The 23,394-nt window shown below is 42.7% G+C and overlaps 1 protein-coding gene across 1 annotated transcript in view; it reads right to left on the bottom strand.

The window, feature by feature from the left end:
- Positions 1-145: 145 nt before the first annotated feature.
- slc12a7b (solute carrier family 12 member 7b) overlaps positions 146-23,394 on the bottom strand; it is a 60,398-nt gene continuing 37,149 nt past the window's right edge. The window contains exons 9-26 of the mRNA XM_068748204.1: positions 22,028-22,195; positions 21,864-21,962; positions 21,623-21,680; positions 20,115-20,289; positions 19,922-20,040; positions 19,656-19,754; positions 19,362-19,481; positions 18,408-18,512; positions 16,343-16,511; positions 15,219-15,414; positions 14,212-14,381; positions 13,921-14,052; positions 10,403-10,510; positions 9,342-9,458; positions 6,280-6,455; positions 5,139-5,153; positions 2,624-2,757; positions 146-1,446 (exon numbers count right to left, since the gene is read on the bottom strand). Of these exons, the coding sequence (XP_068604305.1) occupies positions 1,355-1,446; positions 2,624-2,757; positions 5,139-5,153; positions 6,280-6,455; positions 9,342-9,458; positions 10,403-10,510; positions 13,921-14,052; positions 14,212-14,381; positions 15,219-15,414; positions 16,343-16,511; positions 18,408-18,512; positions 19,362-19,481; positions 19,656-19,754; positions 19,922-20,040; positions 20,115-20,289; positions 21,623-21,680; positions 21,864-21,962; positions 22,028-22,195 (2,252 nt within the window). The 3' untranslated portion in view covers positions 146-1,354. The remainder of the gene's footprint in view (positions 1,447-2,623; positions 2,758-5,138; positions 5,154-6,279; positions 6,456-9,341; positions 9,459-10,402; positions 10,511-13,920; positions 14,053-14,211; positions 14,382-15,218; positions 15,415-16,342; positions 16,512-18,407; positions 18,513-19,361; positions 19,482-19,655; positions 19,755-19,921; positions 20,041-20,114; positions 20,290-21,622; positions 21,681-21,863; positions 21,963-22,027; positions 22,196-23,394) is intronic.

Here is a 23,394-nt window from a genome sequence, read left to right as displayed (position 1 = left end):
AGTGGTCCATGCACACTGGATGCCTGGTGATGTCATAATATGCAAATTAGATTTGATTCCCATCACAAACGTTGGGTCATACTGATGATTATTCTCATTTACAGTATGGCTTTATCAAGTTACAACCTTTTAAAAAAGTGATGTCAAAGCTGAATATTTTATTGTAAAAACTCGGGCGGCCAAAGAGTTAACACAAGACACACAAATCAAAATAAAACACAGGGTGAGGGTAGCTTGACCCACGATCACAAGTTGCCTGCAGATATATGACTTTCTGCTTAAAAAATACTGCACAGCTCATTTTAAAAAGGAAATGTGGAAGAACAAACAGTAATGTTTCAATCTGGTTTCCTTCTGACACAAAGCTTCCGGTGCATTTTAGCCACGCATGACCACGGTAGATGGTTTGAAATGCCCGAGAACATCCGCTTGCACTAGTAGCTCATTTGTATTTGTGCATTCCTATCGGTAAATTATTAGAGGAATTTGTTAGTTCAAAAAGCAGTAGCTACTGCTATGAATTATACTTTCACAGTTCCTTTTTTTTTCTTTGGCACTTTTTCTCTTACACATGATGATACAGATCACCTCCTCAGTCTGGGACACAAAGATGTTAAAATTAACCAATAATTAACATCAATTAAAATATCAAATATCAATTAAATGTCATGGAATAACTTGTTTTGTGCATCATCGGTAGGAAGACGCCGCAGTAGAAAGCGTCACTGAAGGCGCGTCAGAGCACGCACCGAAAGTCAACAGTGCTTCAAATAACGACATATTGGAAAAGCCACATGTTAAATCTTAAAAGCGTCATTTGTTAAAATTTAAACTTTAATGCTCAAAACTATGAGCCAGTCTAATACTTTATAACCTGTTAAACATCCCTTTGATTGAAATATCCCCAACTGAGCACTGCGTCACATACCATTAACATGTATACATGTGCATTTAATGCCATTTATTACGTTTATACATGCACGAGTATGACCTTTTCAAATATTTAAAGTTATAATAGGGCCTAGTATCTGGTGAACGTTCGCTATCCCTCCTGTCTGTAACTTTCCCTCCATGTATCGACAGCATGTTCACGTCTCTGCCGAGCTTCACACAGTAGACCCAGTAATTCAACAACATCAGGGCACAAAGGAAATAACTTTACAAAAGTAAACAGTAGAAAGGTCTCTATGCTCTACCTTCCACGTGGGCTCCGGAAATAACCCCCGTCCCTTCATAACAAGTTAGGCTTCTTCCTTGAAAATGCCCAGTGGCCAGTATCCATAGCAACAGTGCTTGTGCAGAGTGCGTGGTGAGAGTTTTTTGTTCTGTTTTTTTGCTTGTTTTTTTTTTCTTCTTAAGAGTAGATGGTGATAACTTCACGGCCACCGCCTCGCACCAGGAGAACCCGGTTCAGACCCTCCATGAGAACCTCCAAGAACTCCATGTCTGAGAAAGTCAGAAGTCAAGGCTTAAAATACATAGAATATCACCTCGTACCAGACCGTCCTTCCAGGACAACAAGATGTCCCTCAAAAATCTATTTCATGTAACTGAATGGCTCGTGCGGAGTTCCAGAAATGTAGCCTCGTGGGAGGAGTCAAAGCCGATAAGCACACTTCACTCATGGGTTGTAGGCCCACCCCAGGGGGTTGGAGCCTTTTGAAGTTATTTGCGTGATACCTATCCATCTTGTTGTGTAAACTACATTTAGCATACACAATAAGCTACATGTAGCATATACAACAAGCTGACTAGTTATGTTAATGTGTTTCGTTTTAGATTGTAAATGTATTAACTAAATTTATTGACTAATGCAATTTATACTCCGGAGCGACGTATAGTCCAGAAAATACGGTATATTACTATTGCAATAACACGTCAGTAGGGTAAAACTAACCTAAACTAACTAAAGAAGTGTTAGTCATGGCTTTTGAGAATATATATATATATATATATATATATATATATATATATATACTCAAAGACGCTTGTCTATATATATATATATAGACAAGCGTCTTTGAGTTTCCAGAAAAACACTATATAAATAAAATGCATTATTTTTATTTTTTTTATAAACACAGATTTTATTTTTTTTGTGGAATACCCAATCTCATTCAGACTCTTCCTCCTGAGGCCCACAGGTAATTTGAGTTTGAGACCCCTGCTCTCAAGGATTGTTTGTCACAAAGTGATATTTATATTAATTGTGTTTGGGATTTCACTCCACCTGCAATAGCGCCACCACTCAGCCTGCTACATTCAGATGAAAATAATATGGCTAAATTGTGCTTTGACTGTACCAGTGTTCCCATTATTGGATCAAAAGTTGAATTACAACATGTTGGTACATAGTCATGACGGGCTCGTCTTGACTATGAATCATTTGCTTCAGTATGGTACTCATTGACAGGTTTGTTCGCTGATTTAAAGGGTTAAAACTGCCACTTAATCCTAATGACCTTTGATCCCTACCGACCCGTAATCTCTTCCCAGCTCTATGAGAGCAGTGAGATTGAAGCTTGCTGTAAAAGAGCAGAAGATTTAGCGGATTTCTGACTGTTTTCACTGATAGGTGGACTCAATAAAAACACGGTCTCCAGCTACGGTACTTTAAGGATACAGTTTTCGTCTCCTCCTCTGTTTCCAGGTGGTCCGGGCATGTTGAGCAGAACCAGATGAGCTCCCTGCGACTTGTTGACCACCACCTCATTCAGTTTAACAGCCGTGTGCATCCGACGAACATTGGACTGGTTCCTAGTTCAACAAGGTCAAGCCGTTAGCAATCAGACGACTGCACATCTCCATCTTAATATATGCTAAACAACGTGAAACTAGACATTTTCTGTTCTTCACAAATGCCATTTTGACATGGCATGACATAAAAGACCAGAAAATGAAGAGCCGTCAAATTGTCTTTACTTAGTCTTGAGAAAAAAAGCAGCACACAGAAATATAATGTAAGGGAGCATGTTTAGCACTCGCTTAATAATCACCCGCTAATGCACCTCCTGAGAGAACACATTCAGTATCCCATTTAATTGAATAAAAAAGCTGCATTCTAGTAGAAACATTGTGTATTAGTATCATGCACATACACGATGACAAAGCATAGTTAAAGCGTTTCTAAATAAAGAGACAGCATTTCTAAGTTCCCTGAAGCAAAAATGATGATTATATCGTCTAAACTGCACATATTGATCATTACCTTCACCAAGGAGGTTATGTTTCTTTGTGTGTGTGTGTGTCTGTGTGTGTGTGTGTGTGTGTGTCTGTCTCTGTCTGTAGCTCAAAAGGTTACAGATGGATCTTGATGAAATTCAGGAAATGTTACCAGGAACAAATTATTACATTTTTGGGATGATCCAGGAGAGATCCTGGATTCTGGATCACTTTGAAATTGTCCTTAACATTCCAGTCAATGGAACGTCAAAATTTGTTCTTCAATATTTCGGTCGATTACAAACCGATGTTTATGGAATTTGTCACAAATTGGATCATGTAGGGTGGGGGCATCTCAACAGATTTGTTACCTCCACCCAAGATGTGATGTTTTTGACGCCATTTTCTGTCTGCCTGTATTTTTGTTTGTCTATCTGTTAGCAGGATTATGGAAAAACTGCTGATGATGATCTTGATGAAAAAACATCTGAAGATGGGTCTTGCTCTAACTTAGATCTCATTAAACTTTCAGAAACCCATCTGGATGCAAAAAAGGAATCTGTATTTTCCCAATTTACTTATAATGGAGGCTTTAAAAATATCTTGTAAAATATGCATTCAATTCAAGTCCAATGTGAACTATCATGTAAAATGTCTTCTGGATTTGATCCAGAATAAGTTCAGGAAAAATATTACATTTTAACATTAAAACCTATTTATGGATTAAAGAATCTGGTAAAAAGACACAACTCTGATCACACTTTTCATGGTTGGTGTACAAAGACACCAAGAACAATCTAGAACCTTTGGGTGCTGATCCAGATCACCATGTGGACGGTGTGAAACCGAGTGCTTTTCTCATTTTTAATGGAATGAATAATTTTCCATTAAATGTATTATTCTAAAAAAGTTAAAAAGTAAGTCATTTGGAATGAAGAAGCCTCTTGTATGAGAGGTGAAGCATCCTCAACCAAACTTAAACAAGTCCAGTTAATTCTTCCTTTTAGTTCTTCGTGATTTATCAACGAGTGGGTTAGAGTTGCCTTGCACTCACTTTGTATGTAAACTCATTGTAAGTGACAGATTTGCAGAATCAAAATAACAAGAATAATCAAAATGTTATCTCAATTTCTCGTTCAAACTGGATCCTGTTTACGTCTGTAATGTTGTCTCTTTATTTTCAGTAAGCGAAGTTCATTGCCCAAAAGCCAACATTCAGCAGGAAAACAAGACAAAGTTCTGCTTTCTGCTGAAAAACAACACATTTGTGCCTTAATGTCGAGGTCAAACCTACATGTATTTGTATTTTGCAACCATAAAAAAAGACATTGAAGGCACAAATTTGTTAATGCCTACAAATGAGTCAGAAATGTCACATGCAAATTAAACCAGCCGAGGCGGCGAGTTGAGGTCCGTTAGTAGGGCTGCAACGGGATGAGACTTCCAGAGTACGCCCATCTCAAAAAATATCACTTTCACAGTACTTATTATGCTTCATTATTATTTGTTATATGACCCAAATAATAAAATTAAAGGCTTCATTGTGCAAATATGCAACTCTTTTTCAGCTGTAACTGCAGGCCATGAGGGAAATAATTTCAGTCAGATTTTATGAACGTTAGATGGAAACAGGACACCTTTGGACTACAGTTAGACCATTAAAACAGGAAATGGCAATACAATGTAATCCTTTGATGAAATAATGCACATACAAAGTTTTTACCGTCGTCTCTGAGGCATGACAAGCAGTCGAGACATTTGTGATCCTCACGTTGCGTTCATGGCGTGAAAACTTAACTGTCAAATGTGATAATGAGGTCTACTGTGAAGAACAGTTACTGCTGCAACCTTACCATGCACATCAACACACACAAACACAGACGAACGAGAAGATGAGCCAGAGGACAGAGCAAAGCTACAGTCACCACAGCGGTAGCACACACAGGCGGCCCAAGGTTAAAGAGAATACCACTTACAGACTCTCCCACTCGCTAAAAGGAGAAAAACGGACACTTAGATGCATCCGACATCAGCGCTCCAGCTCTGGACCACATCACATGCTTCAATTGGCGTGTGTGACACACCCAAACCACACAATGTCATCTGATTGGCACGTGAAAAAACAAGCCTCTATTTTTTTCCTACGCAATGACACTAAAGAATGTGAACGCCGTGCAGCCTGAACGCCGTACAACCTGAACGCACGCGTCATGCAGCCTGAACGCCGTACAGCCTGAACGTTGTGCAGCCTGAACGCCGTGCAGCCTGAACGCCGTGCAACCTGAACGCCGTGCAGCCTGAACGTCGTGCAACCTGAACGCCGTGCAGCCTGAACGCCGTGCAGCCTGAACGCCGTGCAACCTGAACGCACGCGTCATGCAGCCTGAACGCCGTACAGGCTGAACGTAATGCAGCCTGAACGCCGTGCAGCCTGAACGCACGCGTCGCGCAGCCTGTCAGCCTCATCATAACTGTTTCTATCGCTAACATGGATAGCAACGGTTCTGCTGCACCCTCCTGAATCGCTGTGGTTAATGTCCGATCTTTGGCGTATTCTGATATTGAAAACTTAAAAATCAAAAGGAAAGCAAGGAAATTTATTGTAATTTATGTAAGTTATTTATTGTCATTCATTGTCATTTTGCATCAGTGGTGTAATTTATTTTAGATTAATTGTTAGTTTGCACTGGCGGTGTAAAATCATTTTATTTTTGTTTTTCTAATGTTACGTTGCATCAATTGAGTAGTTTAATATTGGATTTATTTTTATTTGTATCGTTAATTGTTGATGATTTATGTACGAAGGACTTTCAACGGAATCAAGACCGCAAGGGCTTTTTTGAAATGATCCTCTTAGACAGGATGTTTGACTGTACTTGTACTGTAATACATGCTACTGTGTGACTGTACTTGTACTCTAACATTCTATCTAATAAATATATTCATCATCATCATCATCAGCAAAATGAAACCACAATTATCGAGAAAAAACCATGTTTGTAGCGCCATATTGTATATTTCAGTATCAGCAGTGGGCCTGAAAGCTACACGTCTTTTCCGTTTAAGCTACGTACAGTAAGCACAGAGGCCATTGTTTGGGTGATCAAACAAACTTACGGTTTCATGTTAAACAGGTCACGTACAGCCACATTGGCATTGCATTCGCGGTTCCGATTACGCTCCGTGAAGAGCTTGTCCTTGGTCCACGTCATGTGAACCCGCTCAGGTGCGCTTTCAGCCTTGTCATGAATTGCTGCATGAGAGGCCGTGTTTCTGTCGTGGATGAGCTGGGCCTGGAGAGGAAGAAGAGGCGAGGGTGAGGAAAACTCACCAGGGGAGAGGAACGTGATAACATCTAGCATGATGAGAGGGAGCCTTGGAGGTGATGAGGTTTCAGAAGACAAGATCAAATCAAAATAAAGCCGTGCGTGAGGAACCACGAAGGTGAAGGTCAGAAATAATCAAAAACAAACAGAACAAACGCACTCTAGAAAATGATCGGAACAATACAAACCTTCTCCGAATGAAAAACGAGCCGAGCTGTGAAGGCATGAAATGACATGGACAGACACAGAGCCTCCAAAGACGAGCACACAGGCTAAAAACAACTCATCTAAAACTGAAGCAGGGCTAGTGCACACAGCAATACGAAAAGCACAACGTCCTTTCATAATCGTGTAATTAGGGAGGGAGTATTTTTTAAGATGAAGACGAGTTTTTATTGTCACACTTTTTACACTGCAAACGCACAACGAATAGTACAGGGGGCCCCGTGGAAAAACCACACACATGCATACACGCATTGGGGCCCCAGAGCATGCGGAGAGGGCATAGGGTGAAGGCGGCGCCATGATCGGCGCACATGGAGCATTGCTCAAGGGCACCTCGGCAGTGCTCTGAGGGTAAACAGGGTAAACTCCTCATTCTGTCTGGGCTGGGACTTGAACCGGTGGACTTTCCGCTTCCCGACCCACTGAGCCACAGGTGGGTGGTTCAAGGTTTCTCCCTGTTAAAGGGGAGTTCTTCCTTCAGTCTGTTGGGTTCTGTATTTGCCTGTGACTCCTGTAAAGTGCCTTGAGAGAACTTTCTGTTACGGTCTGGCGCTATAGATATAAAAATGAATAGAATTAAATTATTTATATTGTGTGTCTAATGGTGATATTATACTTTGTATTAATATTCTATATCTGCAGAGTATATAGTAACTACTGTGGTAATGTCATGTAATGAAAACGTAACCATAAAATACTGAATTTGCCTCTAAAGTGGAGGTATAACTTGGACTTAAAGTACTTGTAGCAAAATGTGCTGAGTTATTTCGTACTTAAAAAGTGCTATATAAATAAAGCTTATTATTATTATTATTATTATTAATCAGCAGTATGGCTTCATGCTGAGGAAGAGAATCACAGATCCAATGTTTGCATTAAGACGAGCAGTGGAGACGTGCAGGGAAGGTCAGGAGCTGCATCGTGTCTTTGGAGATCTACACTAGACATTCCAGAGTGATGGAGAGAATGTGGAAAGGAGGTGAAGAATCGTGTGCAGGCAGGCTGGAACGGGTGGAGGAAATATCAGGTGTGCTCTGTGATAGGACGAAGGGACAGGTCTACAAGACAGTGGTGAGGACAGCCATGATGGACGGCTTAGAGACAGTGGTGAGGACAGCCATGATGGACGGCTTAGAGACGGTGGTGAGGACAGCCATGATGGACGGCTTAGAGACAGTGGTGAGGACAGCCATGATGGACGGCTTAGAGACAGTGGTGAGGACAGCCATGATGGACGGCTTGGAGACAGTGGTGAGGACAGACATGATGGACGGCTTAGAGATAGTGGTGAGGACAGCCATGATGGACGGCTGAGAGACAGTGGTGAGGACAGCCATGATGGACGGCTTAAGAGACAGTGGTGAGGACAGCCATGATGGACGGCTTAGAGACAGTGTCTCTGAGGAAAAGACAGGAGGCGGAGCTAGAAGTGGAGGAGATGAAGATGCTGAGGTTCTCCTTGGGAGTGACCAGGTTGGATGGATGTGGTTCAAATTCATTCATTCATTTTCCAATCTCAGCATGGGTGAGAGGCGGGTTACACCCTGAACAAGTCGCCAGTTCATCGCAGGGCAACACAGAGACAGACAATCTGCCACACACACACACCTACGGGCAATTTAGTGTCACCAATTCACCTGAGCTGCATGTTTTTGGTGGTTTGGAGGAAGCCGGAGAACCCGGAGAGAACCCGCGCAGACACGGGGAGAACCCGGAGAGAACCCACGCAGACACGGGGAGAACATGCAAACTCCTCACAGAAAGGTAACAAGTCAGATTCGAACCCGCAACCTCCTTGCCGTGAGGCAACAGTGCTTGAGTGATTTGGAGGGGACAGTAAATCCACACTGCTATCAAGCTGCGCATTGACTACTGTGCCAGCAACTGAAAATGTTGGAAGCTTCTGAAGGTGGCGCTCAGGAGGCCTTGGGATCATGTCCGAGTCAAACAGTGTTCAGAATGCTAAGACAAACTTTCCAACACACTGTTCAGGGAGGGTTGGGATGAAGAGGACTCACGGGGGTCGTGGGAGGTCAAACTGCTGGCGTGTATCCACAAAGAGGCTCTGATGGTACAGTGGTGTACAGGAAACAACATGGCTCGGCTTGTTTCCGTCACATTTCACTGCCGGGCCAGCTCCCGAGCAGTAACAGTAAAGAACCCTGAACTCACACCAGCAACCAGTGTGCTCATAATAAATCAGCCATGTGCTAATGCTAGGGATAGGCCCACGCTAACAATGGTTAGCACACAATTACCCACATTTTAAACAGGAAGTCTCTCTTCACATAATGATTTCATCATAAATGTTTGGTGAGAACCAAATAATAATATATGGTTCCGCCTTCCTTTAACAATTATTTTTACATTTATTTTATGCCCACATTGTGAATTGAGACGCTCATACAACACTTTTCATTTAAAATCAACGCAGAGCATCGATTATGCAGCGTGGGCATCCTCTCTGGTGTCAGAAATGATCTGTTTCTAACACCCAGTTAATGCAGTAGAAACATGAGTCCAGATTCGAAGCCATGACGACAAGCAGCCTCTGTGTCCACCTGAGCCAACTTTGTGAAACAGGACAGGAGTCGAACAGTAAGGGGTCGTGGGGTCATGACTGGCTACCTCATCCTCCTGAGAGTCCTCCATCAGGGAGGACTGTCGGCTGAGGGTCTTGCTCCGGACCGTCGGATGGTTCTTCCTTCGGATGGAGCTACGCGACTCGTCAGTGATACTCTGAATCTGAGATGCGGCGTGACGTCAGATGAACAAGAAAGGGGCCAGTCGTCACTTAAGGCAGCTGAAGAATACACCGTTATAATCTGAGCTGTGTGATATCAGTGATGAGGGCTGTGCTGGTAGCATTCAATCATCCGCCTGCTTTCGTAACTCTCTATAGCAGGGGTCCCCAACCAGGTACCGGTCCGTGAGGCATTTGTTACCGGGCCGCAAAGAAAGAACAACTAATGTGTACAATTTACGTTGTATCGATTATTAGTGTGTAAAAGGTGTTTTATTTTGGGAAAACGACCGGATTTTCTCCAACGTAACAATCGCGTCTTGATACGTTGCTAAAAAAAAAAACAGCCGTGAACTCGCGAAAATTTATAAAAAGAAACAAAAGTCTTTGGAGAGCTTCTTTGCTAAGGAGAAAAGTCCTACTGAGGAGGAAGAAGAGGAGGAAGAAGAGGAGGTGACGACCTCCAAGAAGAGAAACCAGGACTAAGACTTAAAACGGGTATTAACAGCTGATTCGCTCCGTTAACGAGCAATGAAGGGTTCAAACCTGCTTCGGCACAGAGAGACCAGAACCCGGATTAAAAAACAAGAACCCGGATTATAAAACAAGAATGTGGAGTTTATGAAACAAAAAACCATGAAGGACAGAAGTAATTATTGGGACCACAATTTATGGTGAGTAGATATTGTGTAACTATTAATTATTTATTTAATAGTTATTGCAAGTGCATAATATAAAGTTTATTGGTAAGATTATATTCCTCTTTTTAAATTTAATTACCGGTATACCCCCCCCCCGCCCCCCGGGCCGCGAAAAGATTTCACGGCCTGAAACCGGTCCGTGGCAGGAAAAAGGTTGGGGACCGCTGCTCTGTAGCAATGACGCATTCCCTGGTGTTGACCTGGGCAGAGGTGAAGGATCGGGCGTGCGTGCTTGTGTTCATTACCTCTCTCTCCCTCTCAGTCCTCGACAGCTGCATCTGTTTCAGCATCTGAGACCGCTGCTCCATCACCAGGGTCTTCTCGTAGGTGAACGCTGAGATGTCGTTGTCATGCTGCGCAGGAGAGGACAGAAACACTGAATGGGGAAACAGGAAGACTCCAGGAAGCCTCTGCAAAAGGCTGAAGGAAATGTCGCACAGCCCCAGGCGGCATTCCGTCCGGAGTTGGTCTAAATGATGTATCTTACTAAAATGGTAAAGAAATATTGTTCATTTACGTTACATTTATGAATTCGACATCGTTGCCCTTTAATAGTTACAAACAGGTCTGTAGAATAAACAGAAGTAAGATGTTAGGCAACTGAGGACAGTATACAATAGTCCAGGGGTGGGCAAACTTTTTGACGTGCGGGCCACATTGGGTTTGAAATTTTGACAGAGGGGCCGGGCCAGGAGCTTTTGGATGAGTGTTTGGCCCGGATATACTAAAGCGCTGCGTGTCGTGTGCAAACCTCATAGCACAGTAAACACACAGATAAATGTACAACCAGATTTACTAACAGTGTGTACGAAGAACTGCGTCTTTCAAACGTGCAAAATAGCCCTAATGCAGGTAGTACGTTTGTCTCAATGAATATGCAAGATGCGGCATTTACACATATTTTGGCACAACGGTGTGAGGAGAAATGTAAATAGATTAAAATAGCACAATAGTGTGAGGAGAAATGTAAATAGATTAAAATAGAACAGACACTGATCTGTCAAACCTGGTGATTGCATCTGTTTTTAATAAATTTCACGTGAACACGTAAATAAATCAACATTTATTGAAAAAAGATGATCACTTTCAACATTCAAAACATATCAAAACACGAAATACTAAATCTCAATCATTTCTGCTGCACTCATTGTTGTTCCACTGCTGTGCATAAATGCGCACTTCATTAAAAGAATGGGATTTATTGATCATGACGCTGAACGTCTGCTCACACACGGAGGTCGAGCCAAACAGCAGCATATTCTGTGCCGTCCTCCGGAGGTTTGGAAACGTTGCTTCGTTAAGTGAGGCATAAAAGTCATTCAGGTTAAGAGACTTAAAGGATAAGTATCCTTTGAGGCGGAGTCGGACTGAAGATCGATCAGTTCCAGCTGCAGCTCCTGCGGTGCTGTTTCAGGGTCTTGTGACGGGGGACGGGACACCAGCAATGGGGGAAACGAAACTGAAAGCAGAGCAATACGCTACAAGCCACCGATGGTCAGTGCGCCATCTGCTGGTCAAACACGGGTATTGCAGGGACAAAATGAAAGTTATGATTTTGAATTTTTTGGTCATTGGACAAGTTCGGCGGGCCGTATTGAAAAGCATAACGGGCCGTGGTTTGCCCATGTCTGCAATAGTCCCTCGATATAATGTGGTTCATTTTCCGCGACTTCGCTGCTTCGCGGAGTTTTTTAGTGCAATTTCAGATTTTTTTTTTTGCACTTGAACGCGCCTTGAAACGGCGCAAGACGAAGGGGCGCGGTCGGAGGAACTGTGAAATAGCGAGTTGCTATTAATCATTTCTCATGTGTTCAACCTCGTAGGTTGATCATTAAAATTAAATTCGTTGTTTCTAAAAGCTATCATGTTTATTTGTTAAGCGTTTGTTTAATAGCGCTCTTATTCTCTGTGTAAAAAGAGGCTTTTATTTTGTAGGAGCATAAACGTCACGTCCCTTTTGGGTTTCGTTTCTTCCTGTTGATACATGTAGCCGCTGCCGTTCCGCTGTGCTAAGCTATCCAATAAAGCAGCATGAGAGGCTAAAGACAGCACGAGTAGAATATTTGTTCTTTTGTACTCCAAGCGGCTCTTTCCTCGACCTGCACGCCTTAACATTATTAATAGGAAAACGTTTACTGTACGTACTATATATTTTTATTTCTCAAACAAATGTTTAGTTCTGAAAAGGTTTTGATCTTTGGTTTCATTCTATAATACTGAAACAATCTATTTAGATTAATGCCTGCCTGTTAAAAGTGTATAAAGTGTGTGGTGAGGGGTTTTACAGCCTTAAAACATTTATGTTTATGGCCGCAGTTGGAGGAACGAGTTCACGCATGGGTGCTTGAACAACGTGCTGCTGGGAGAGGTTTGTCAACGGTGCAGTTGCGTCTCCACGCCCAAGTGGTTGCCAAGGAGGTGAATATAAACGGCTTTGCGGGAGGACCTTCTTGGTGTTACCGCTTCATGCAACGCAAACGCCTCTCTATCAGAGCTAGGACGACACTGTCCCAAAAACTGCCAGCGGACTTCCAAGCCAAGGTTGACAGTTTCCGCGCGTTCATTGAAAAGCATGTAAGTGATCACAACGTGACACCGGATCATATTATTAACATGGACGAGGTCCCCCTCACTTTTGACATCCCCATGGGCCGAAGTGTTGCAGAGAAAGGGCAAAAAAGTGTGAATATCGTTACAACTGGTCATGAGAGATCACACTTCACAGTGGTGCTGGCATGTTGTGGAGACGGATCAAAACTGCCACCGATGGTCATTTTCAAACGAAAAACCATGCCAAAAATCCAATCCTCCTCAGTTGAAGTCGCCGTGAACGCGAAAGGGTGGATTGATCAAGAAATGATGAACTTGTGGCTTACAAAGTGCTACAATAAGCGACCGGATGGCTTCTTTAGAGCACGCAAAGCTCTGCTTGTGATGGATAGCATGAGAGCGCACATCACACCACAGTTAAAAAATAAATTAAAAGTTCTCAACTCCATACCTGCCATCATCCCTGGAGGCTTAACCAAAATACTCCAGCCACTTGATATCTCCGTGAATAGGAGCTTTAAGTCAGTTTTGCGTAACCTGTGGGAGCAGTGGTGACGGATGGAGAGCACAGCTTCACGGCAACCGGGAGAATGCGCCATGCAACTTTCCTGGAAGTCATTGAATGGATCGACAAAGCATGGGCTTCAGTGACAACCGCAACCATCCTGTCGGGATTCAGAAAGGCTGGAATAATTGGAACTGCAACTGACGACGAGTCTGATGTAAGCGACGTAGAAGAGGAAGCGGCGTCTTGTCTACCTGCCGAGTTGGGGGAGTTGTTCAAAAGTGACACCGAGGATGAAGATTTCCTTGGATTTCGTGATTCGGAGTAAAACCTGATATTTTGGTAAACGTGTTAGCATGTTCTTTGTGCTATATGTTGTTTGGTGTTGGATTTTATCAAATAAATTTTCCCCAAAAATGCGACTTATCCTCCAGTGCGACCTATATATGTTTTTTTCTTCTTAATTATGCATTTTTTGGCTGGTGCGACCTACAATCCGGAGCGACGTATAATCCAAAAAATACGGTAATTGTAAAAAAAAAAAAGAATTACTACATTGCGGATTTCACTTAATGCGGGTTGTTTTTGGAACGTAACCCCCGCGGAAAATGAGGGACTACTGTATAATTTCAGACTGTTTGACAAATACCATCAATATATGATGAAAATCACACCATGTATTTCACCAGTCTACCAATGAAGCCTCACCATTTCCACCACCTCCACTTCTGCATCCAGCCGCAGGTGGTAAAGGAACATCTGGAGATCCTTCTTCATCTGAATGCTGTTGTCATCCATCTGGGCCACGGTGAAGATACGCATCTTACACTTTCTCCACACCTGGGGGAGGAGAAGACGAAGCTATTATGAGCGGAGGTGAAACGGGAAAAAACCGATGGATGAGAGCCGTAGAGCGAGAGTAGATATAAAACAGGGAGTCTGGGCATCAAACGGGAGAAACATCACAAAGGTAGGTCAGACGGACAACCCGTGAAACACCTTGTGCTGTCGCAGCAGGAAAGGCAGCAGCATCAGGAGTCCTCCGTCATGCACCACCCACCACACATCAATGGTGCCCCCCCCCAGGCGCTCCTGGCTGGTGGGGAAAATATCCACATTCTTTGCCACAAGCAAGGCCTGATGGGCCACCGTGGTCTCTCTCACCGTCTCTGGATGGACACAGGAACGGGGAAAGGGAATATGAGGCTTTGTAAAGCGTTTTGGAGACCATGATGGTGCAGATCAGGGGTGTCAAACTCGCTTTCTCCGAGGGCCACATCAGCATTATGGCTGCCCTCAAAGGGCCAGTTATAAATGTAACTAAATGTAATGTAATGTAAATAAAATGTAACTACTCCTTAACATGCTGCTAAATAACTGTATTTACTACTACATACTTAATTAAATTATAAATATTACATATGCAATTGCATAGTACTAAAATATATCGATACCATACCGCTGTAAAAATATACACCGAGGTTATGTAATCGCCGGCGTCTGTCTGTAATTTGTTCTTCAATATCTCCATTGATTATTGACCGATATTTAGGGAATTTAACACAGTCATGTAGGGTGGGGGGGGGGGGCTCTATCTCACCACTGAATATCATCTGGGTCGGATCCAGAATGGAGTCAGAAACAAATATTTAATTTTAACATTAAAACCCCATTTACAGATTAAAAATCAGTTACAAATACACATCAACTCTGATTCACTTTTACTTTTCAGCATTTTACAAAAACAAATGTCTGCACAAAGTTCTTGCGGGCCACAAAAAATGACGTGGCGGGCCACATTGGCCCCCGGGCCTTGAGTTTGACACATATGGTGTAGATTAAGACATTGCTTTCCCAAATAGGCATCATAAGGTATGTTACCATTTCTTAGTACGAGTCTTTAAAGTGCATCCATTGCATTTCAATCTAATTTTTCATTTACCTGTGTACCTGTGATTTTCATTTGTACATAGAATGTTTATTTTGAACGTCTTCTTGCTGTGTACCTATGAAGTTCTTCCATGAATATGAATCGCTAGATTGCCTCCAGGTCCCGGGCCAGGCCATCAGGACTGTGTTGTGCTTCATGCCTCCGAGCCCTGCAGACTGAATGAGGTGGGAAAAGCCATCTCGGAGGTTTGAAGACACCACAACATGGCAGAAACCTTTCGTTCGCTCCGATGACATGGAAGACTTGATGTTCTGGACAGAGGAATAAATAAAAAAGAGCAACAAATACTTCACAATTAGAGCAGAGGGTCATGTTACAGAATCCGAAGATACGATCAATGTGACCTGTAGATCAGTGGTCCCCAACCACCGGGCCGAACAGAAAGAATAACTAATGTATACAATTTCCGTTGTATTGATTATTAGCGTCTAAAAGGTGTTTTATTTTGAAAAACGACCGGATTTCCACAAACGTAATATTCGCCTGTAAATTTTCATGCTTTACGTGATACGTTACTAAAAATAGACGAACTAGCGAAAATGAAATTAAAAAACAAACGTCTTTGGAGAGCTTCTTTGCTAACGGGAAAGTCCAACTGAGGACGAGGAAGAAGAAAATAAAACTTATTTTAACAGACAGACGAGGAGTCAGACTTAAGACTCAGGTTTATCTGCAGCTGCCTGGCTTCGTTAACGAGGCAGTGAAGGGTTCAAAACTGCTTCGGCACATAGAGACCAAGAACCCTGGATTAAAACACAAGAACCCGGATTAAAAGACAAGAATGTGGAATTTATGACACAAAAAATGTGAACATGAAGGACAGAAGTAATTACTGAGACCACAATTTATGGTGAGTAGCTATTGGTGTAATACTTGCTTAATAGTTATTGCAAGTGCATAATATAAAGTTTATTGGTAGGATTATATTCCACTTTTTTTTATTTAATTACCCCCCCGGGCCGCCATGAAAGCGGTTGGGGAGCGCTGCTGTAGATGACAGAGTTCATTTACAGTTCGTTGAAATGCTTAGACCTCAGAACACTGACTGGCACAACAAACAATGACTATAATGCTTCGTGACGATGGAAGGATAATAATTAAGGCAGTACAAAACATATCTGGGCTTCGGGCTTAGACATCCGTGTCTGTCTCTGTAGAAAAGGCAGTGCTTCACTGTACCTGCTCAGCACTCTTGGCCTCTGCATCTTTGGTGAGATAAGTTCCCTCGAGGACGTTTCCCACTATGGTTAAGCCTTTTCCTGCCTTCAGTTGTGAGGTCAAGGACAGCAGACGGGGATGCTTGACTCCTTGATCTGAGTCCAGGTTCAGGAGCACCAGCAACTGAGGCCTGGATCCATCAAAAAAAAGAAGAGAGAGACAAGAGACAATGTGAGCCTGCTCTGCATTAGGGCCCGCTGAGGGGGGGTCACATATCAGCAGGCCCAAAGCAAAATAGGCCGTACTTTATTTATGGTAAAGTGTAATACATGTTATTTCAAACAAGAGAAAAACAGTAGTATTATTAGCAGTAATAGTATAGCATCAGTGTTTTACAATTTACTCAACACTTAATTTTAGCAGAAAAGGGAACCTTCCAGTTCTGCAGCGCGGAAGTGTTGATGCTTCACAGATCAAGTCAGCGAATTAAGCATTTGGTTTTTTGGACAGGCATGCTCAGCCCATGAGGTTAGTCACACCACTCTCCAAGTTTATTTCCATCAGTTTCCGTCCACCACAACGACAGGGGGTCCTATGTAGGGATGTCCCGAATCCCGATCCGATCTTGTGAGCTTGCGGACTCGATCGGAATCGGACATTATCTCCCGATCAGGACTCAGATATATATGGATCGTGGTTGTCATTACCTTTGATCATATCTGGAGTTAGGCGGTGGCACAGAGTGAGACCTCTCTACTCCAGACAGAGATGGTAACGCGTGCAGCATGACATCACTTCCTGTGACGCTATTGGTTGAATGCTGGCTAAACACGGAAACAGCTTGAAGCTAGTCACGCGAGTATTCTAAAGTGGAAGACAAGAACCTTGCGATTGAGCTGCTGTTTATTTTATTTTAAATATTCGTACAGTGGTACTTCTACTTACGAATGTCCCTACATCCGAAAGTTTCAGGTTACGAAGTATCTAAATGGGAAAATATTGCCTCTCGTTACGATTTTCACTTCAGGATACAAAGTCAAAAATAGCTGCTCGTAGCTGCTCTGCCATTGGCTATCGCCTAAAATCTGCCTGGCAACCCGTTGCGTATGCGTGTATCCCAGCGTGCTATTCGTGTCCCCCTTGTAACGTATTTGGTCCATGCCTGATGCCGTAGTTACGTGATGACGTAGGCACGTTAGTTTGTGGTGTGCGCTAAATGTAGCATGTAGCTCTGTGACCGGCTACGCCTGATTAAAGAAAGGTTTTGTTCCTGAATCCGTCTCCTCCTTCCGACCATCCGTAGAGGTTAAAGACTTAACACCCCTCGTGTCACCCGGAAAAAGTGTTGACAAGTCGGGCTATTGCTCATTATGATGACGTCTGCCTCGCACATTTCCGACGGATTGTCAAAAGCCGGCAAAAGCAGACGTCATTGGATCAGTTTTTCAAGAAACGCGAGGCAGAAAACACCGCAAAGGACCAGTAAACAAAGAGGACAAAAAATAACAGCTAAAAGGTAAATTAATATTTTTATTATTTCCTTTATTCTTTGGTTTTTTTACATGATGTGCCTCTCGTTTTATGTTTATTGTGCGGTAATCTAATTTTAACATGTATTTGTTTCATGTTCTGATGCGCTTTTATGATTTATTAAAAAAATATCATACTTTTGCGGGGCTTGGAACGGATTAGTGCATTTACATTCAAAATGCGTCTCTACTTAAGAAGTTTTCACGTTACGAAGCTACTCCCAGAACGGATTAAATTCGTAAGCTGAGGTACTACTGTATGTAATATTTCCTGTTGCACTAGTCCAAAGTGAAAAAAGTATTTTATTTATTACTTGAATGTTCAAGCTACGTCACAGAAGTGCTCTGTTTGAGTTAAATGTTGAAATAAGATGATTAAAATAAGAAATAAGGGACATCCTGGATCCGTTTCTTCACTCGTATTTTTTTTTTTTAATGTATTAAAGAAGTATCGGATCGGGACTCGGTATCGGTTCAAAATCAAATGACTCGGAGTCAAAAGAACCTGATTGGGTCGTCCCTAGTGCTCCGTCATCTGTGACCATACGTTCACACACCTCCAGTTCTTTGTGTGTGGTGGAGCTTCCTCCAGGCGAATGAGGGCGTAGCGTGCTGCGTTGAGAGACAGGCCACGGATGCCGTCTCCCCACTCTTTCTCTGCCCTATAGCCAAAAAATTAAGTACAAGTAAAAATTAGAGCACATAAAAATGATCAAATCTATACCAGTGGATGGATCTCACTTTTAAATACTAGATAGCTCACCACTCAGGTGTAAAGTTCCAGCTGGATTTTGTTCAAGTCCATGTGGTCTTTTGTTAATGATATTTATTTATTTATTTGAGCATCAAACATCAGGAATAAACTCAAAATGAACAGAAAATAAAATAAACAAACACATTTTCAGAAACATATATTTAAAATTGTGACACTCATGTTGAATTAAAGCTGTTTGACACAGCTTTAATTCAATATTCAAGTTATTCCATAATTAGACACCACAGATAGAAATACAGAAGCCTTTTCTTGCAGTTCTTATCTTATGTACCTTGAGATTTCTCAGCCCTCTTAAGTTCTATCCTCCTTCCCTCTCAGTGAACATGAGCTGTAGATGGCTTGGTAATAATTTTTTGTCTGCTTTATGAAGTATTTGAACAGTTTTAAATGTCACCAGAGTGTCCAGTTTAAGGATTTTGGACTGTAAGAATAAAGTATTGGTATGGTCATAAAAATTGGCATTATGGATAATGCGAACGGCTCGTTTCTGGAGGTTGCAAAGTGCTTCTGTAGGTGTTTCCCCATATTTCTAAACAATATGTTAATACAATATGATGAGTTGACATGTTAGATACTTTTACTTTGAAAGATTATTCTGGACTCACTGGTTTCGGAGAACCTTTAAAACGAATCAGCTCATCTCAAGATACTTCACGCTATCAAAGGAGATCCTTGAACCATTCTCGTGCTTTCTGTATTCACAGTTTAGACAGACGTTTTGTCACATCATTGTTACCCTCTGTACTCGATGTATTTGTAGATGCAGCCAGCGATGACCATGGCCACAATAGCATAATACCAGGAGGAGATGAACATGAGCGCCAGACACAAGCTCATCCCCAGGAACGACAGCGCCCTGTTGAGGAAAACACACACTTTACCGCACGACAACTCTTTCAGGCTTTCAGCAGGATCATCTTGATTAATGGAAATCAGTTCTTGATGGACAGCTAATCTGTGGCGGCATGTTGAAAGTAAAGCCTCGCCCAGAGAGAGTGCTGCACAGACAAACTGAACCATCAGCACCCACCAGTGATAGTATTTGAAGCGTGGCCTCCAGTTGGGCGTGCAGAGCAGGGTCTGCACCGCACATGCCAAGTTCACAAAGAGGTAGCACATGAGGAAAAACCTGAGAGGGAAGACACGAGGCAAATATGTAAAACGCATCCAATCCTCCACTTTAGGATTCACTTGAAGTGGCTTTAAGAAGCCGAATGTTTGAGGGACTACAGACTTTCGTGATCTGGCTTTATGGAAAGTCACTAAAGCCAGATGATTATTGAAAAAGACGCTAACATGGAGAGAATCGGAGCCACAGCATCCAGGGAGGCAATGAGGATGCCGATCTCGCAGATCCCGGCCGTCAGCAGCAGAGCCCAGGTAGGTTCACCGTTAGCTTTCCCATGACCAAACACCTAACAGAAAAACCAGGCATCAAACACGTCAAACGCAGACATGCGCACACAGGGAGAACGCCGCGCTGACTCACTTGTAGGAAAGGTACGATGCCGTCTCTTGCGATTGCCTGCAGAAGCCGTGGGGCACCAGTTAAACTCTGCAGCCCTGCCCCACAGCAGGAGAAGAATGAGCCAATCACAATGACCCACGGCGAGGGCCAGGAGAGCGTGCCGATAACCAGGTTTCCTTTCACTGAGTCACCAAACCTGTAACACAAACATTAGAACATACACATCAACGGAACCATGTTCGTGTATTCATGTTAAAGCCATTTTAAATGGTTTATCTACAGGACGGTTCTGATACCCTTTTTTATTATCACCAAACGAGCGATGAACGCATCTATACAACAACGTTATGAACAGATCTCCTTCCTCCATGTCAGGCAGCGCTACTGCCCCACCTCCAAAGATTTAAACCCTGACCCACTACTTCCTCTGATATTATTTACATTTCTGTTCGCTCTCGATTAAAGTTAATCAATACAGTAATCAATATGCTGTCATAGACCAGCACTGGTGGCTTAACATCATGACACACTGAGCTCCTCCCTCTCTATCTGATTATTCATGTTATAAATATATGTCAGTAATCTCTCTCTCTCCCTCTGTTTGTCCCTCTTTCTGTCTCTGTCTGCAGGTCCTTCTGTCCGTGGTTCTGCAGAACCTGGACCTGTGTCCCTCAACACTGATGTCCACGTCGCTAGCATTAGCATTTATAGCTTTATACATCTTGATTTTGTCTGCTTCTCTGTCTCTCTATCACTTCCCTATCCAACTCCTTGTTTTCCCTCTCTCTCTCCCTCCCCCCCTCCCTCCCCAGCCGGTCAGACAGATGGCTGTCCACCATGAGCCGAGGTTCTGTCCATGGTTTCTGCCTGTTAAAGGGAAGTTTTTCCTTGCCTCCGTTGCCAGTGGGTCAACTTGGGTTCCGTCTTTCCCTGCTAATCTTGTAAAGTCCTTGAGATGACTTTCTGCTGTGATCTGGCGCTTTAGAAATAAAACCAAACTGAATTGAATTGTTCTCAGTAATCCAGGTCAAAGGTCCTTGGACCGCTCTCTGGTCTTGGTCATGGTGGAGATTGGAGTCTGACTGTTTGAAGATGTGAACAGGTGTTTTATATAGATAATGAGTTCAAACAGGTGCCATTAATACAAGTAACCAGTGTAGGATAGAAGGGCTTCTTAAAGAAGACATGACGGGTGTGTGAGGGTCAGAATTATTGCTTGTTTCTATAGCTGCCAGACAAATCAATGACAGACCCCTCTCATCGTTTTAAGTGGGACATCCATCTTCAACAAATCTTTTTCCCTCTCTTTTTCTTGGTTTAATTGTGACGTAGTACTTACAGTATGCAGAGTAAGTATTTACAGAACTACGTGGACAGGAGTGAACAGGCTCAGCGCTGAGATGCTAAAGAACAGACGGGCGAACTAAAGCACATTCTATTGTTTAGGAGCCGACATTTGAATGTTACAGAATGGAAGGACACGTCCTCTTAGCACTGTTCTTACAGGACACTCTGTCATCAACTCTCACTTGTCTCGAAGCAGAACTCCTTCGATACAGGCACCGAACAGGATGACACATGTGATGTCTGGACAGGTATGTCGAGGACAGCAACCTTACTTCATCGTTTCCATGGCAGCAGCACAAACATAATATCTATCATTGATAAAGTCATTCTAGTGCTGGTTTGAATTAAGAAACCATGCTTAAATCAATATAGTCTTGTGAAAACATGTTATGAGATCAGAATCCCAAAAAGATGAAAGGATACAGATGATGGAGGTTGTAGCGATAGCCAGGATGGTTCCAATGGGAATGGACTTCTGTGCATCCCGTAGGTCACCGGAGCGGTTTGAGCCAGCCATGATGCCTGGACAGTAATAGAAGTTAAGTTCTGCAGCCCAGTTCGCAGTTTGTGGCTTCGTCGACTCTCACCAGTGACGGATGGGAAGTAGATGCCAACCAGCAGAGTGAAGAAGGTCGTGATGTCATTGACCACGTAGGGCATGTAAATGTCCTTGGCAGGGTCACCTCCTCCGATAGATGATAACTTTGTGGATTCTACTCGCATATCCAGATGGTCGTACCGTGACCACATGTTTTCTAAAGAGACACACAAATGGAGGAGCTAAACTTCAGACATACACAAAGCGCTGCCAAATAAAAAAGAAGCATGCAAGCAGAATGTCATTCACCACGAAGAAATTATGGATTTTCTGTACAAAGTGATACATAAAGACAACTGACTATACAAATCAGACTACGGATTTGGAGATGCTAGCTGTTGGCTGTCAATATTTTTGGTGCAGTATTTATCTGACTTTGGTATGGAAGATCAGGTGTTCAAATCCCGGTCGGTCCCGGTAACTTTAGTCCCCCCCCCCCAAATAGATCATCATGTCAGTTCAGCCAGACAAAACCCTGTTTAAAGTCCTTAAGACTTCAAACATGCCTTAAGGACATTAACTCCTGGATGACCAATAACTTCCTGTTATTAAATCTAAAGACAACTGGGGTACTGGTTCTTGGGTTAGGGTTCTTTCACTTTCGCAATATTTCAAAAGTGCCTGACTTTTGAAATAGTAACCCGAAAAGATGCAGAAAAAGTTGTCCCTGCTTTTTTAACTTCCAGACTGGATTACTGCAATTCATTAATGTCCGGCTGCACCAAAAGCTCTATTAAACGTCTTCAGCTAATCCAGAACGCAGCAGCTCCTGTTCTGATAGGAACCAGACTGAGGCCATGCACACACGTAGCCGGGTATCAACAAAAACAAAGATATTTTTCAACGGCCAAACATCCACACGAAACCGCATATTTCTGCCACTAAAAATGATAGTTTTTGAAAACTCAGTTTATGCGTCTGCATATGGACACCTGTATACAGAGTTGTACATTTCGAAACATCAAGGCTAAGAAACGAAAGGAACTACTTGTGTACATGGCCTGACAGAGCACATTTCCCCTTTTCTGGCATCTCAGCATTGGCTTCCTGTTAGAGCATGAAGTGAATATAAATCCTCAATTGACCTTTCCATATCACGCCCCCTCCCGTCTCTCCCGCGACAAAGAGGTCACTCAGACAGTTTCTGGCCGAAATGGATGAACGATCATCTAGTTCCATATCAAATTTGACCGATCTTCTCGTTCAGATATTTCGAGGATACGAATATTTCGCTGCAAAGCCAGCAGAGGGGCTTTAAATATTTTAGTGAAGGCTTTTTTCATTTGGTGTTGATGCATTTTTGTCGAAAAACGGAGGAAATAAACGTTGCCTGATTACTAGCACAACTGAAATATA

The sequence above is a fragment of the Brachionichthys hirsutus genome, chromosome 14 (genome assembly GCF_040956055.1).
Source record: "Brachionichthys hirsutus isolate HB-005 chromosome 14, CSIRO-AGI_Bhir_v1, whole genome shotgun sequence".
NCBI lineage: Eukaryota > Metazoa > Chordata > Actinopteri > Lophiiformes > Brachionichthyidae > Brachionichthys > Brachionichthys hirsutus.
The sequence above is the reverse complement of the archived record's forward strand: the minus strand, read 5'-3'. Positions and strand labels throughout refer to the sequence as shown.